Source organism: Bos grunniens, chromosome 12 (assembly GCF_055505025.1).
Source record: "Bos grunniens cultivar Pamir isolate PY7600 chromosome 12, Bosgru_T2T1.0, whole genome shotgun sequence".
Taxonomy (NCBI): Eukaryota; Metazoa; Chordata; class Mammalia; order Artiodactyla; family Bovidae; genus Bos; species Bos grunniens.
In genome coordinates, this window is record NC_141176.1 from 79124269 (window position 1) to 79142181 (window position 17913).

The window sequence follows — 17913 nt, forward strand, 5'->3', positions numbered from 1 at the left end:
TCACTCTCCACTTTCACTTTCATCAAGAGGCTTTTGAGTTCCTCTTCACTTTCTGCCATAAGGGTGGTGTCATCTGCATATCTGAGGTTATTGATATTTCCCCCGGCAATCTTGATTCAAGCTTGTGCTTCTTCCAGTCCAGCATTTCTCCTGATGTACTCTGATTATAAGTTAAATAAGCAGGGTGACAATATACAGCCTTGAGGTACTCCTTTTCCTATTTGGAACCAGTGCGTTGTTCCATGTCCAGTTCCAACTGTTGCTTCCTGACCTGCATACACATTTCTCAAGAGGCAGGTCAGGTGGTCTGGTATTCCCATCTCTTGAAGAATTTTCCACAGTTTATTGTGATCCACACAGTCAAAGGCTTTGCCATAGTCAATAAAGCAGAAATGGATGTTTTTCTGGAACTCTCTTGCTTTTTCAATGATCCAGCGGATGTTGGCAATTTGATCTCTGGTTCCTCTGCCTTTTCTAAAACCAGCTTGAACATCAGCAAGTTTGCAGTTCACATATTGCTGAAGCCTGGCTTGGAGAATTTTGAGCATTACTTTGCTAGCGTGTGAGATGAGTGCAATTGTGTGGTAGTTTGAGCATTCTTTGGCATTGTCTTTCTTTGGGATGGGAATGAAAACTGACCTTTTCCAGTCCTGTAGCCACTGCTGAGTTTTCCAAATTGCTGGCATATTGAGTGCAGCACTTTCACAGCATCATCTTTCAGGATTTGAAATAGCTCAACCGGAATTCCATCACCTCCACTAGCTTTGTTCGTAGTGATGCTTTCTAAGGCCTACTTGACTTCACATTCCAGGATGTCTGGCTCTAGGTCAGTGATCACATCATCGTAATTATCTGTGTCGTGAAGATCTTTTTTGTACAGTTCTTCTGTGTATTCTTGCCACCTCTTCTTAATATCTTCTGCTTCTGTTAGGTCCATACCATTTCTGTCCTTTATCGAGCCCATCTTTGCATGAAATGTTCCCTTGGTATCTCTAATTTTCTTTAAGAGATCTCTAGTCTTTTCCATTCTGTTGTTTTCCACTATTTCTTTGCATTGATCACTGAGAAAGGCTTTCTTATCTCTTCTTGCTATTCTTTGGAACTCTGCATTCAGATGTTTATGTCTTTCCTTTTCTCCTTTGCTTTTTGCTTCTCTTCTTTTCACAGCTATTTGTAAAGCCTCCCCAGACAGCCATTTTGCTTTTTTGCATTTCTTTTCCATGGGGATGGTCTGAATGGATACAAAAGCAAGACCTCTACATATGCTGTCTACAAGAGACCCACCTCAAAACAAGGGACACATACAGACTGAAAATGAAGGGCTGTAAAAATATATTTAATGCAAATGGAGACCACAAGAAAGCAGGAGTAGCAATACTCACATCAGATCAAATAGACTTTGAAATAAAGACTGTGAAAAGAGACAAAGAAGGACACTACATAATGATTAATGGATCAATCCAAGAGGAAGATATAACAATTATAAATATATATGCACCCAACATAGGAGCACCACAATATGTAAGGTCCTAACAAGTATGAAAAGGGAAATTAATAGCAACACAGTAATAGTGGGAGACTTTAATACACCTATGGATAGATCAACTAAACAGAAAATTAACAAGGAATCACAAACTTTAAATGATATAATGGACCAGTTAGACTTAATTGATATCTATAGGACATTTCATCTGAAAACAATGACTTTCACCTTCTTCTCAAGTGCACATGGACCCTTCTCCAGGATAGATCACATCCTGGGCCATAAATCTAGCCTTAGTAAATTAAACAAAAAAGAAAGAAAGAAAGAAATCATTCTAAGTATCTCTTCTGATCACAAGATTAGATATTTGCAGTAAGATTAGATATCAACTACAGGGGGAAAAAAGGAGTATTAAAAATACAAACATAAGGAGGCTAAACAACACGCTTCTGAATAACCAACAAATCAGAAGAAATCACAAAACAAATCAAACTATGCATAGAAACAAATGACAATGAAAGCACGACACCCCAAAACCTTTGGAACTCAGTAAAATCAGTGCTAAAGGGAAGGTTCATAGCAATACAAGCTTACCTCAAGAAACAAGAGAAAAATCAAATAGATAATCTAACTCTACAACTGAAGCAACTAGAAAAGGAAGAAATAAAGAACCCTAGGTTTAGTAGAAGGAAAGAAATCATAAAAATTAGGGGAGAAATTAATCAAAAAGAAACAAAGGAGACTATGGCAAAAATCAACAAAGCTAAAAGCTGGTTCTTTGAGAAGATAAATAAAATAGACAAATCATTAGCCAGACTAGTCAAGAAAAGCAGGGCAAAGAATCAAATCAACCAAATTAGAAATGAAAATGGAGAAATGGGAAATCACAACAGACAAAAGAATCATAAGAGACTGCTATCACAACTATATGCCCCCAAAATGGACAACTTGGAAGAAACGGACAAACTCTTAGAAAAGTAAAACTTTCCAAAACTGAACCAGAAAGAAATAGAAAATCTTAACAGACACATCACAAGCATGGAAATCAAAACTGTAATCAGAAATATTCCAGCAAACAAAAGCCCAGGATGAGATGGCTTCACAGCTGAATTCTACCAAAATTTAGAGAAGAGTTAACATCTATCCTACTCAAACTCTTCCAGAAAATTGCAGAGGAAGGTAAACTCCCAAACTCATTCTATGAGGTCACCATCACCTTAATACCAAAACCAGACAAAGATGCCACAAAAAGAGAAAACTAAAGGCCAATATCACTGATAAACATAGATGCAAAAATCCTTAACAAAATTCTAGCAAACAAAATCCAACAACTTATTAAAAAAAAAAAAATCATACCATCATGACCAGGTGGGCTTTATCCCAGGGATACAAGGATTCTTTAATATCCACAAATCAATCAATGTGATACACCACATTAACAAATTGAAAAATAAAAGCCATATGATTATCTCAATAGATGTAGAGAAAGCCTTTGACAAAATTCAACACCCATTTATGATAAAAACTCTACAGAAAGCAGCCATAGAAGGAACATACCTCAACATAATAAAAGCTATATATGATAAACTCACAACAAACATTATCTTCAATGGTGAAAACCTGACAGAATTTCCCCTAAAGGCAAAAACAAGACAGGGGTTCCCACTCTCACCACTACTATTAAACACAGTTTTGGAAGTTTTGGCCACAGCACTCAGAGAAGAAAAAGAAATGAAAGGAATCCAGATTGGAAAAGAAGTAAAACTCTCACTGTGTGCAGATGACATGTTCCTCTACATAGAAAACCATAAAGACACCACCAGAAAATTACAAGAGCTAATCAATGAATATAGTAAAGTTGAAGGATATAAAATTAACATACCTTGCATTCCTATACACTAACAATGAGAAAACAGAAAGAGAAATTAAAGAAACAATTCCATTCACTGTTGCAATGAAAAGAATAAAATACTTAGGAATAAATCTACCTAAAGAAACAAAAGACCTATATATAGAAAACTAAAAAAAAAACTCTGATGAAAGAAATCAAAGATGACACAAATAGAGGGGAAAATATACCATGTTAATGGATCAGAAGAATCAATATAGTGAAAATGAGTTTACTACCCAAAGCAATATATGGATTCAATGCAATCCCAATCAAGCTACCAATGGTATTTTTCAGAGAATTAGAACAAATAATTTTACAATTTGTATGGAAATACAAAAAACCTCGAATAGCCAAAACAATCTTGACAAAGAAGAATGCAACTGGAGGAATCAACCTACCTGACTTCAGACTATACTACAAAGCTACAGTCATCAAGACAGTATGGTACTGGCACAAAGACACACATATAGAACAATGGAACAAAATAGAAACCCAGAAACGAATCCACATACCTATGGACACCTTATCTTTGACAAAGGAGGCAAGAATATACAATGGAGAAAAGACAATCTCTTTAACAAGTTGTGCTGAGAAAACTGGTAAACCACTTGTAAAAGAATGAATTAGAATACTTTCTAACACCATACACAAAAATAAACTCAAAATGGAAGAAAGATCTAAATGTAAGATGAGAAACTATAAAACTCCTAGAGGAAAACATAGGCAAAACACTCTCTGACATAAATCACAGCATGATCCTCTATGACCCACCTCCCAGAGTAATGGAAATAAAAGCAAAAATAAACAAATGGGACCTAATTAAACTTAAAAGCTTTTGCACAATGAAGGAAACTATTAGCAAGGTGAAAAGACAGCCTTCAGAATGGGTGAAAATAATAGCAAATAAAGCAACTGACAAAGAATTAATCTCAAAAATATAGAAACAGTTCCTGCAGTTCAATTCAAGAAAAATAAATGGCCCAATCAAAAAATGGGCCAAAGAACTAAACAGACATTTCTCCAAAGAAGACATACAGATGGCTAACAAACCTGTGGTGGATTCATTTCGATATATGGCAGAACCAATACAATATTGTAAAGTTTAAAAATAAAATAAAATTTTAAAAAAAGAAAAGATGCTCAACATCACTCATTATCAGGGACATGCAAATCAAAACCACAATGAGGTACCATCTCATTCCAGTCAAATGGCTGCTATCCAAAAGTTTACAAACAATAAATGCTGAAGAGGGTGTGAAGGAAAAAGAACCCTCTTATACTGTTAGTGAAATTGCAAACTAGTACAGCCACCATGGAGAATAGTATGGAGATTCCTTAAAAAGCTTCAAATAGAACTGCCATACAACCCAGCAATCCCACTGCTGTGCATACACACCGAAGAAACCAGAATTGAAAGAGACACATGTACCCCAATGTTCATTGCAGCAATGTTTACAATAGCTAGGACATGAAAGCAACCTGGATGTCCATTGGCAGACGAATGGATAAGAAAGCCGTGGCATATATACATAATGGAATATTACTCAGCTATTAAAAAGAATGCATTTGAATCAGTTCTAATAAGGTGGATGAAACTGGAGCCTGTTATACAGAGTGAAGTGAGTTGGAAAGAAAAGCAAATACAGAATATTAATGCATATATATGGAATTTAGAAAGATGGTAATGATGACCCTATATGTGAGACAGCAAAAGAGACACAGATGTATAGAACAGTGTTTTGCACTCTATGGGAGAAGGCAAGGGTGGGGTGATTTGAGAATAGCATTGAAACATATATATTATCATATGTGAAACATATCACCAGTCCAAGTTCAATGCATAAGACAGGGTGCTCAGTGCTGGTGCACTGGGATGACCCTGAGGGATGGGATGGGGAGGGAGTGGAGGGGGGTTCAGGATGGGGAACACATGTACACCCATGGCTGATTCATGTCAATGTATTGCAAAAACCACTACAATATTGTAAAGTAATTAGCCTCCAATTAAATTAATTAAAAAAAGAAACACAAAGCATTTGGAAATGAATACAATAACCTAAATTTAACTTTATTAATGACATAAATTAGTACCTGCTATGCATACAAAAATGAAAATAGCCCTCCTAACATCTCTTGAATTCACAATGCTAAAGAGAGTGGAGAAACCTCTGTAATATACATTCCATCAAATATTTTGTTTTCCTCTTTAGCTGATGTGTCATTGTTATTTCAGCTTTGAAAGCTGTTCAAATTCCTGAATTCCATCAATGGGCATTTGCCTTAGCCTACTGGGCTTCCCTGGCAGTTCAGATGGTAAAGAATTTGCCTGCAGTGCATTGAGACCCTGGTTTGATCCCTGGGCCAGGAAGATCCCCTGGAGTAGGAAATCACAACCCACTCAGTATTCTTGCCTGAGAAACTCCATGGACAGAGGAGTCTGGTGAGCCACAGGCAATGGGGTCACAAAGTCAGACACAACTGAGCGACTAACACACCATCTTATATGAATATATAATATAAGTCCATCTTTCTTTAAGTTACCATAGTTCCTCAATTCAGAAGGTAAACAACTAATAGATTCACATTTCTCAGCAAGTGATCAACATAATAGACACCAAATTTCAATAAGTGGGTTCTAACAAACATAACACACTCTACCTTGGTAGAAAGCTTGTATGAAGGTTTCCTGTGGAAATATATAATATTTTAGGTGAGGATTTCCTTTAAAAAGTATATAATGCTACATATATTCTAAGCACTCCTGTGAAAACACAGAGAGCTGTGTTAATATTGGCCTGGCAAGCCAGATATTAATCACATAGTTGAGGACACAATAATATTGTGATCTCAAGGAAAGAAAGAGAAGGAATTCTAATTTCTAGACACTGTATTTCTCCCTGATTAACTTCTTTCTTAAGTAGTGAAGCCCAAGAGATAAGTGTGGTGAAGGGGAGTTTGCATACCTGCAAGGGAATAACACATTTACGTGGGACACTTGCTGCCAAAGGATTTCACTCAGGATCAATAAAAGCCATGGTTTATTCAGAAAGAATTGAAACAATCCAAACAACAGGGTAGGGATCCATTTCTAATCCCCTTGCCCATTCATGTAATGATGTAAGCTTTAGCTAAAGCAACCTATTAGAATAGACAATAGCACATATTTCCAGTGACTGATTTTCTCAATATGCAATTCTGGTTTAACTACCAAAATCCAGTACAGAGCAAATTAAGAGTCTTCATGCACCCACTTTCTTCTAGTAGATTTTAAAAATACTCATTCTAATTAATTCACAGAGTAAATGCAACTCAGACTCTTCATCTGTTAAGACATTACTGAATTACTCCTGGGAGCTCTAGTTGTTCACACAGGCTCCTAGTAAACACCTCAGACTCTTGTATAACAGACCAGATGATTTACCTGAGTGAACTGTTGAGTACCAGCCAGAATCAGGTATCTCAATTACCCTTCCTTTCCCATATTTCATGGCATATAGGGTACTCTGTCCATTTGCCCTAGGGAAAAGGGAAGACAAAGAAAAAGTATTACACTCTAGATAGAATTTAGGTAAATAACAGAAAAATTAACCTCGATTTAAAAGACGTGTTTTATGGTGGAAAATGGTTCCCAGCTCACTGGGCCCTGTGTCCGTCTACCTTATAAAAAGTCCATTTGAATCACAACTGTCAGCTCTAAGAATTTGAGGAAGCTGCTGAGGGTCAAATACGGGGATAGTCTCACTCCATCAGCCAGAAGTTTACTTCTTTTTCAGAGAAACTATGTGAGAGTCAGAAGAAGAGGCTGAACAAGCCCCAACTAACCCCCCTGCTGTGGGAAAGTGAGGCTTCATGTAGACTTCACAGCCCTTTGGGTCAGACCAGGAATCACTCACCAGTATGCAAGCCACCAATCCTGCAGGACATAGGTAACCTGGAGCAGGAAACAACAGTCACTCACACACTGACATCACTGAGCCTCACACCCCGCTCACTAGGTTGGGAGATGGAAAGGCTCCAGAACGTGGAGACGGTCCTTCCAGCTCAGGTTTGTGCCAAGCCCCATACCCCAGATGACCACAGGTCAGGGGAGGGCATGCTACATTTTAATATCTTTACAAGACATTCTTTTTCTTCCTAGAATCTTTCTGTTATATACAAACAAAACCTCACCTCAATAAGTAAGCCTCACTTATTTTCCTCACAGATTTCATTCAGTACAAACCAAAATGGACTGCAAAGCACAATAAAAACAGTATAAAAGTCAGGACTTTTCAAAGAAAAAAAAATTTGATAGAAACTGTGATGATCAAGTTTCTTTGTCAGCTTGGCCAGGCCAGTCTCTAGTGGTTCAACCAAACCCTCGTCTAGATGTCGCTATGAAGGTATTCAGTGGATATGATTCACATCATCCTCGGAACTGAAGTAGAGGAGATCACCCTCAACACTGTGGTGGCCTTGTCCAGTCAGTCAAAGGCCTGATGAACAAAACCTGAGGCTTCCTGGAGGAGGAAGAAATTTTGCTTCAAGACTGCAGGGTCAGCTCCTGCCTGAGGTTCCAGCCTGTAGGCCTGCCTTTCTGATTTCACATTGACCAGCTAGACTGCACAACCTCATGAGCCAAATCTCTGAAATAAATCTCTTAATGTATATATTAAACATGTTAATATTAATAAATTAAATAAATACAGTATAAAATATGTAAATACCAAGAAGAGGGCACAAAACCAAAATAAATGTTCTTATTTACCTGAGCTCCAATGTTCACTAAAATAAGGTAAATGATGATAAACCAGTGCACACCAGCTGTGAAGTAATTCTCATAGGTCTTAAAACTAACTCTTCCAACCAAACGGCCCTCCAGTGGTAATGTAACCTGGATATTCTCAGTCTGGGAGGGAGAACAGCAGTGAAAACAAAATTTTAAGTAAGGAACCCTCAAATTTCAAAAGTTTACAATGCCCTCCACTGCAAAGCTGTGAGGAAACAGATACATCTCATATGCTCGTAGGAGTGCAGGATGGTCCATTTCCTACAGAAAAGGGTGGGCAAATGTCTAGCCAAACCACATATGCATTTACCCTTGGACTCAGCCATCCTACTTTCAGAAATCTATTAGAAAAAGAACATCATTTGCATGAAATTATTCACTGTTGGTGGCTTTGCTTAAAGTCAATCATGACTCAGCACAAGCACAACTACCTGATTCAAGTACAAATGCAGAAGCTTCTTCCAAAATAATACACAAAGTGATATGGCACTAACATATCCCTCTAAATGACTTGTATCACTTCCAATGATAGAAATGTAAACCATACTTGGTGTTCCAAATCCTAGACAAATACAGCAACATGAGTTCACACAGGAAGTTGAAATAATGTGAGTCTGGACAGCACAGGATGGCATATGACCCAAATCTATTTAATTCCTGAATTTCAGGGAGTGATTCCTGAATGTAGAATGTGAGGGACTAATTTGAATATTTATCAGAATCATCCAGGTTCCTAGGTCTGGATATTGTGGGCTTGGATACCAAGAGAGAACCTGTGTATGTTTTTAAGAGAGAGCTACGGTTTTTCTTCATTTCTGTCTGTAGGACCTAGAATGCATTATAGAGTCACATGAGCCAAAGATGTACTCAACTCTATGCTGACCATTGGGCATTCAAGATGAATACAATGTGGCTCTAGGTCTCAAAGGGTAATAAAAAATAGGAAGACAAGAACTAACTCTAAAGTGTCTGGCCTACAACAAATGATCTAACAAAGGGGCAAAATATTACCATCAATCACCTGCAGAACATTCCAACATATAGGAAAAGTAGCTGATTTAATGTGGTCACAGAAAGACTCAGTCTAAAGAGATCTTCACATTAAACCTCTGGATGCATAAGGGAAGCTGGGAGCCACCAGAGTGAGTAGATGTAACTACGGTAAACTGATGGGTTCTCATATCAGCATGAGCCACAAACAGCTGGAAATTCATAGCAGTGCACCCCCTACTGAGCTCCATAAGATTCTTCATCCTACACCCAAAGGAGAACACCAAGCAGGCTTGCTCCCTTCATGCTCTTCTAATTCTACCAATTCCATGGAATTAGGCTTGTAATCTTAGGATCTACTTTGGGATAAACAAAGATGTCATGAGAGAATCAGACTGAAGGTCCACGAGGCCACCAAGAGCAGACAGACAAGGGCATGTTGCAGGATGAGAAACTCACATCTTGGTCCTCTGGAGCTGCATCTTTCAAAGAGGGTCTGGAAGACGGTTGAGACTGAACTGAAGACTCGGAGATCAGAGTGAGTGTTCCTGGACCTGGAGATGGTTCAGCCTTCTCTACCTTCTCCCAGAAAATAATATCTTCAAAATCTATCCCAGATTTTGAAAACTCAGCAAAAGTCCCCTTTTGCATAACTTTGCCCTAAAATAAAGAATTTGAGAGGAATTCATTTACATTTGATAATATTAATCCAATCTACATACTAATTAAGAAAAGTTAACTAGTCTCAAATTATTATTTTCCTAAGAAAATTATCTCTAGGTTTGGAATTCTGGTAAAAAAAATCTAGATTCAGTTCAGTTCAGTCACTCAGTCACATCTGACTCTTTGTGACCTCATGGACTACAACATGCCAGGCCTCCCTGTCCATCACCAACTCCTGGAGCTTGCTCAAACTCATGTCTATCAAGTCAGTGATACCATCCAACCATCTCATCCTCTGTCATCCCCTTCTGCATTCAATCTTTCCCAGCATCAAGGTCTTTTCCAATGAGTCAGTTCTTCGCATCAGGTGGCCAAAGTATTGGGGTTTCAGCTTCAGCATCAGTCCTTCCAATGAATATTCAGGACTGGTTTCCTTCAGGATTGACTGGTTTGATCTCACTGCAGTCCAAGGGACTCTCAAGGTTCTTCTCCAACACCACAGTTCAAAAGCATCAATTCTTCAATGCTCAGCTTTCCTTATGGTCCAACTCTCATATCCATACATGACTACTGGAAAAATCATAGCTTTGACTAGTTGGACCTTTGTTGGCAAAGTAATGTCTCTGCTTTTTAATATGCTGTCTAGGTTGGTCATAGCTTTTCTTCCAAAGAGCAAAATTAGCATGGTATTCACTGTCAAACCCTATGCTAGGTGCTGGGGGATATGAAAGAAATGTATGTTCATGTTTTAAAAATGGAGGCCATTGACATAACTACCATGGGAACTCATGGATGCTAAAACTACTGATGTGGGTAGAAGTATCAGTACAGTGTTTTTGGACAACATGGAAATTGAGAGAAGCATCATGTTAAAATGCAAGTAAACAGTTAATTGGGGAAGATATTCCAGGAAAGAAACTTAAAAAAGGCTGACCCAGATGTGGCAACAAGCACACCTCCAGAGGTAATGCTCTCTCATCAAATCTTCACAGACCATTGTTATAGTATCATGTGCTCCACTGGGAGAAAGACATGTAGGAACCAGCCCTAAACAGAGTACCTATGAGCTTTATCTTCATGGTCTTTACCACTTCCCCACAAATGCAGGAAGTTCCCAGCTGAAAATTCAATATTCTACCTGCCATAGTATTTAAACAAAGAGGCCATGAGACTGAGGTGGCTCTAAATCCTTGACCTCCCATGCCAGCAAACCAACAACTAAGAACCAATGCACTCAGATCTAACAAAAAAATTAAAAAATAAAAACATAAGAACAACCAGTCACAAGCAGTCAACCAGGTATCCTCTATTCAGGCAACTGTTTAAGCTACAGTCAATCTAATCATTTTCTTTGAACACATGTGACACATCATTGCAGTTTCCCTCCTTTTGTTGTTGTTCCGTTTCTCAGTCATGTCCAACTCTTTGTGACCCCATGGACTGCAGTACACCAGGCTTCCCTGTTCTTCGTATCTCCCTGAGTTTGCTCAAACTCATGTTCATTGAGTCGGTGATGCCATCCAACCATCTAATCTTCATCCCTCTCTTACAAAATCCTATAAAATAATGTGCAAGTATCTTCACTATATTCTGACCCCACGAAATATGGCTCAGCTCATTCACTTAATGTCAAACAAAATATAGAGAAAAATCACAGGATGCAAAACTAAACAGAGGAGAGCATCTCTGGTTAAGGCAGGTCAGATGGAAGAAGGTGCCCCAGGACCCTAGCTGGGACCTCTCTCACCCTATCTCCTAAGGTGATCCATTGTGCGAAACTCAATGAAGCATTTGGGTACTGTCTATACTACAGAATTAGAAAACTATTCAGGGTATACTGTGCCTTGTTCCACTTGGGAAGCAAAATTCAAAGACTTTATTTAATGAAATTACCTTTTTCTACATAGTACCTATAAGACGCACAAGGAAACAAGTATTGGTCCAAGGATAGGAATTTCACTGAGCAGCCAAGCACAGACAACTCTGAGAGGTTGAGAGGGCAACCATTCCCTTTCTGCTGTTAGAGATGAACCAGACAAAGAGTAAGGATGGACCCCAACTCATCCAGGGGTGCTCACGAGTGGACAAATAGTTGTTCTAATAGCACTAAAATTGAGGGTAGTGTCCTCAAAAGAAGCAATAAGGGACCCTAAAAGATCTAGGGACAAACTAAATAGGTTACTCTGTCTCCCACTGATCCTGTGCTCATAATATTGTCATCGTTGAGGTTTTACACACTAGTATCACCCTCTTCCAACATGAAATTAACTGTTATCAAATCTGAGAAACCTGAACTCCCCATTCCTGAAAGAGCAGTTAACAGTTGACGTGAGATATTGCTTCTAGAGAGGCAGAGGTTCTGCATTTAATAATCTTTCTTAGGACAGAAGTTCATTTGACAAATGAGGGATCTGACCAACTAGACAGCATATTAAAAAGCAGAGACATTACTTTGCCAACAAAGTTCCAACTAGTCAAAGCTATGGTTTTTCCAGTGGTCATGTATGGATGTGAGAACCAAAAAATTGATGGTTTTGAACTGTAGTGTTGGAGAACACTCTTGGACTGTAAGGAAATCAAACCACTCAATCCTAGAGGAGATCAGTCCTGAATATTCATTGAAAGGACTGATGCTGAAGCAGAAACTCCAATACTTTGGCCACCTAATGTGAAGAGCTGACTCATTTGAAAAGACCCTGATGCTGGAAAAGATTGAAGGCAGGATGAGAAGGGAATGACAGAGGATGAGAAGGTTGGACGGCATCACCAACTCAGTGACTTTGAGTAGACTCTGGGAGTTGGCAATGGACAGGGAGGTCTGGCGTGCTGCAGTCCATGGGGTCGCAAAGAGTCAGACACAACTGAGCAACTGAACTGACTGACCAAGGGCCTGTGGAACAGGCAAGGATTAATGACGGAGGTGCTGAGGCTCAGAAACAAAGAAGCCAAGGTCTGAAGCAACAAACAACCAGTAAGCCTGAAATATTATCACTAATCTCCACCCCATCCCCAGCCATGCTAGGAGTTGGGGTTGATTGGTAGCCCCCTAGAAAGTAAGTTCAAGCCCTAAACATGATGCCTGTGAACATGATCTTATTTGCATTCAGTGTCTTTGTAGATGTAATGAAGTTAAGATGAGGTCACACTGGAACAGGGTGACCTTAAATCCTATGTGACTGATATCCTTATGAGAAGAGACTCAGACACGGGGACAACGGCCATGTGACATCAGAGGCAAGAGACCACAGTGCTGCAGCTGGAAGCCAAGGAACACAAGGAAGATCCATGAACACCACCAGCTGGAAGGAAGGATTCTCCCCTGGAGCCTTCAGAGACAGCATGGCCCTGCCGGCACCTGGATCTGGGATCTATAGCCTCCAGAACAGGAAAAAGATAAACTTCTGTTGTTTTGTCACCCAGTTTGCAGTGCTTTGTTACAGCAGCTCTAGAAACTGACACCCTATCCTGAGCCCACACTTCTGTCTCCTCAGCTTTACTAAGACTTCTAACTGCTTCTGCTGTCGCCCCTCCAGTGACCATCAGAGGAATCTCTTAACTCCAACATCAGGCCACATCGCTCTTCTGCTCTGGACCATCCAAGGCTTCCATCCCACTTCCAGGCTCGCTGCCCACTGCTCAGAGACCAGCTCCCTCCACGCCCCCCTGCTCACTGTCCTCAGACACACACACTGTCCCGCTGTTCCTCTAACCTGCCAGGTCAGCTCCTTCCTTAGGACACCCTGCCTCAGACTCCCTCCCCCAGGTGTTGCATGGCCCCCACCTTCATGTCATCCAGACCCCATGAGGCACCAGCTCCTCAAGGAGACAGCCAGTATGTCACCCTCCTTGTCACATCCATCCCCATAAGAACAGGAGTCCCATGAAGGCAGGGCCTTGTCCTCCTGCTGCACAGGCTCCCACACATATTGGGCACATAGAGACCTGGGCAGGGAGACCTGCAGAGTGGGTATCTCTGACCCAGGTGCTTAGCTACCCAACCTTGCTTCTAGTGTTAATGGAAGATGCACTTTAGGCAAATTGTGCTTGACAATCATGTGGATACAAACAGGTCTCAGTAGCTCTAATTTCCAAGTAAAAAACTTTGACTTAAGTTATATAAGGGGAAAACACAAGTTATAAATAAAATAGCATCATTATCCTTAACAAATTTCAATAGAATAGTAATATTTCAGTAGTCCTGTGGTAGCACTCCTATATGCTTTAGTGTTTATGTGGCTTCAAGTTTAATAGTGACACTTTACAGGTCTTTGGATTGATCCTCAAAAACATGAATAGCATCAGCTCTGAGAAAAAGAGGGAGTTAAATTGAGGGAGAAGAGGACATTTACCATGAATCCAAGGAGAGTGACCAGCTGGGAGGTCTGGCCTTCAACACACCTGAGTGCTAGCAATTTCACAGGCTTCTAGAAACTACTTACATCTTTCAGTATCAGAATCTGACTTGCATCCTTTAGGTACTGCAGCTGATGAGTCACTAAGATTGTGATCTTCTCCTTCAAGGCCTGACGAATACACCTACAAATGTAAAAGGTATAGAATGCAAATACACATTAATGGGGGTGCTCCAAACTGAAAACACATATTCTGAAAACATAATGAGACAAAAACAACACAGCAAAGGTCTATAGTTTAAATAAAAAACAAATAATACAAATTAAATACAAATATGTCAATGATCCTGAATAGGTCCTCAAATTTATCAGCAGCAAATGTGAACCCAGCTCTGCTAAAAAAAAATTCTAAAAAACAGTCCAGTAAAGGAGGCACTTGCTAAATATTTTCTGAAAACTCAGCTTAACAATAATTTACATTTCATAATGAAAAATAATTGAGCAATACTGAGATTCCAAAACTTGACTGAACTTAATATTTTATCACTATGTGGGAAGGGGAAAAGAGGCATCTATGTTATATAAAAACGTGTGCATTTTCCTTAGACAATTTTCTAGGGGATTATTTATGATTTATGATGCATACATTAACAACAAAAAATTAATAGAATCTTGGTAACCTTTGCTAGAGTGCCTTTTCTAGACACTTCTTCCCAAATAATATTAAACAGAAAATGAGTGCCAACGTGGCCTCCATCAGTCTCTACAACAGTCCCAGTCCCATCCAGGAAATCAGTCTTCTTTCATAAGGACTGAACACCTTCCAAATATGAAAATTAAAGAACAGAATTCAGATGGCCCAAAGCACAATGGGAATCATCCAATGGCCAAAAGACACACCAGTTCTCTTACCCAAGACCCTTGTGTGATCAGGCCACCCAAAATGGCTGTTCTCTTGCTCTCTATACATCCCCTTCTCGACCAGTGTCTGCTTCACCTACACCTACTTACATGACTGACCTTCCTATATGCTTGTCCCAGCTAATGACGGCTCTAGCTTCAGATCACAATCCTCCATGATGCTTGTCAAAGGGGCAAGAAGGACATGACCCTCTGCTGGTTTTCATGGTGACCAATAGCCCACCCTGACATCAACTTCGCCTATAACAGGTCATGTCCCCCCTCTCCTGCCGCCTTGCCCTTGGAGCAAAGACTACCACCATGTCCTCTTCCAACGTGGGCCTCAAATGATAGGATGCCCTTCCAGGATTTCCTTTGCACATGTAAGTGGGCCCTAATAATTAAACCATATGTGTGTTTGTCACTGATTCTGGGCTCTTTCTTAAGTCTAACCTGGGCAAGTCACAGGCCTGGCAGGTCTGGAAGGCCAACAACCTCTCTCAGTATCCAACCTTAAGTGTTTTTACAGTAACTTCTCCAACTGCTTCACATTTTTAATGCAACCCCCTAGGAACTCAGCCCCAGTCTCATCCCACAAGGTCCACAACCTCTCCAGGGAAGCAAGTGGCTGGATTTGGGGCCCTGGTGACCACACTCAGGGCTGCAAGCAGGTACTCTGGGTGCCCAAGTCCCTCACAGAGCAAATCTCAGGAACCTGGGCCAGAACTCAGTCTGTGAGTGAGTCAAATGAAGAGTGTGAAGGCAGAAGACTGCAGCTCAGTCCCTCTCACGAGCCTGATGTCAGATGAGTGATGAAACCTCAGTTTCTTCATCTCAAAACAAGGCCAAGGACAACTCACCCACAGGTGCTGAGAAATGAAACCACCAATCCACTCAGTAAATGTCAGCCCCATTCTCCACTCCTCCCTAACCATGAGCAGTCATGTGCTTTGGACTCATGACAGAAAAGTCCTAAGGGGACACTCTGAACACTGGGTCTGTGATGAGAAGCAAGACCCCAGGATGTAGACACATACACCATTGCTTCATTAAGTCCAAAAGGATTCATTTTGCCCTTTGACATATCTTAGTTCAGCATTTGTATCTAAGATTCCTGAGTGAGCAAACCTCTTCAGACTTAGTACTAAAGCTTTTAATGGAACTGTTTCTCCTTAATTCATAATTACTTGCCAACAGTCCCTGAAGGCAGATGTTAATCAAATCTGATGGGTTTCTATGTCCAAGATGGAGCCACCCAAAAGTGGTAAAATGTTTGCTTCCTAACATTCCATCAGAGATGAAGTAATATAAATAATTACAACAAAGTGGCCAATTAATGACTTTGAAATTTTCCTAAATAATGCTTTTTATCCATCTCTAGCTGAAACTCCAGTACTTTGGCCACCTCATGCAAAGAGTTGACTCATTGGAAAAGACTCTGATGCTGGGAGGGATTGGGGGCAGAAGGAGAAGGGGACGACAGAGGATGAGATAGCTGGATAGCATCACTGACTCGATGGACGTTGAGTCTGAGTGAACTCCAGGTGTTGATGATGGACAGGGAGGCCGAGCGTGCTGTGATTCATGGGGTCGCAAAGAGTCAGACATGACTGAGCAACTGAACTGAACTGAACTGAAGAAGATAGTCTATTTTTCAAGTTTCAGAGTAAAGATTTCCAAGTTATGTCATAAAAATGATTCAAAAACAAGTTAGCTATTAAATCTATATAAGGGCTGTGTTCTATTTATTGGGTTGGCCACAAAATTCCTTCAGGTTTTTCCATAACATCTTACAGAAAACCCAACTGAACTTTTTGGCCAATCCAGTATCATTCTCTATAGGGGCTGTGTTAAGAGGAGATACATTCCATGGTAGAGGGGATACAAATAATTCAGAAACCGTACCTTCATCCATTCAATCAGCAAAGGTTTACTGAGGTGCCACTCTCTTGACGTACAACGCAGGCCAAGAAAGCAGACATTACTTTGCACCATGTAAAAGGGGGATACACTGAATGAGTACAGGACATGTACTATCAGGCCATGATGTGTGCTCTGAAGAAAAAGCAAGGGGGCTGCTGTAGTTGGGGAGACACAGGAGCCCTGAGATTCTCTGGGGAAACATCCCTGGAAGAAGACACAGCAGGTGCAGGGGTCTGGGACAGAACATGCTGGGCTGAGGCACCTTCCTGCATTCATAGCTTCTAGAGGGTGGGGAGACTCATAAATAGTCAAGTGCACCCACTGAGGGCAGTGAGAAGACAGAGGGCACGGGCTGCACCTGGAGGAGGAGGAGGGAATGTCAGGTCCTGTCTTCCATCTTCCTTCTGTGTCCTGGCGCACTGCTCCCTGGCTCTGGGACAGAGGGACCACTATGTATAGACAGACAGGGGTGAGAAAGGACCCCCACAAAGCCAGCACAGTGGATTACCGAGTAGGTGTGGGGAAGAGCTAGAAAGGCTGATGGGGGCAGATGGCAAAGAAGCCTGTTCTCTGAGGGCCTGGAGCTGCTTCCTAAACATGGGAGGAATGGGAGGGGAGGGCAGGGGGAGGTCTATGAAGGGCTGGACCAGGAGGGTGAGCTGTGTAGACAGCAGCATGGGAGTCTGATCAGGACAGACCTGAAAAACTGATGACACAGGAGGCAGGGGTCTGGTGATGTGGGGCTGATCCAGGAGAAGGTCCATGGCTGGACACAAATGAGACTGCATCAGTTCATCTAAGGACTCTCACCTTCTATAGGTAATAGAACCCACTTAATCATCACAAAATATAGTTATAAAAATCACAAATATTAGTAACCTGGTATATATTAATATACTCATGACTAAAGGAAGATGAAAATGGCAAGTAGAAGTGTGATTCA

At 40.6% G+C, this 17913-nt stretch overlaps 1 protein-coding gene across 1 annotated transcript in view; it reads right to left on the reverse strand.

The window, feature by feature from the left end:
- LOC147361956 (ATP-binding cassette sub-family C member 4-like) overlaps positions 1 to 17913 on the reverse strand; it is a 221063-nt gene that overhangs the window by 124837 nt on the left and 78313 nt on the right. Inside the window, exons 15-19 of the mRNA XM_086328633.1 lie at positions 14235 to 14331; positions 9592 to 9792; positions 8122 to 8262; positions 7268 to 7305; positions 6796 to 6890 (exon numbers count right to left, since the gene is read on the reverse strand). Of these exons, the coding sequence (XP_086184759.1) occupies positions 6796 to 6890; positions 7268 to 7305; positions 8122 to 8262; positions 9592 to 9792; positions 14235 to 14331 (572 nt within the window). The remainder of the gene's footprint in view (positions 1 to 6795; positions 6891 to 7267; positions 7306 to 8121; positions 8263 to 9591; positions 9793 to 14234; positions 14332 to 17913) is intronic.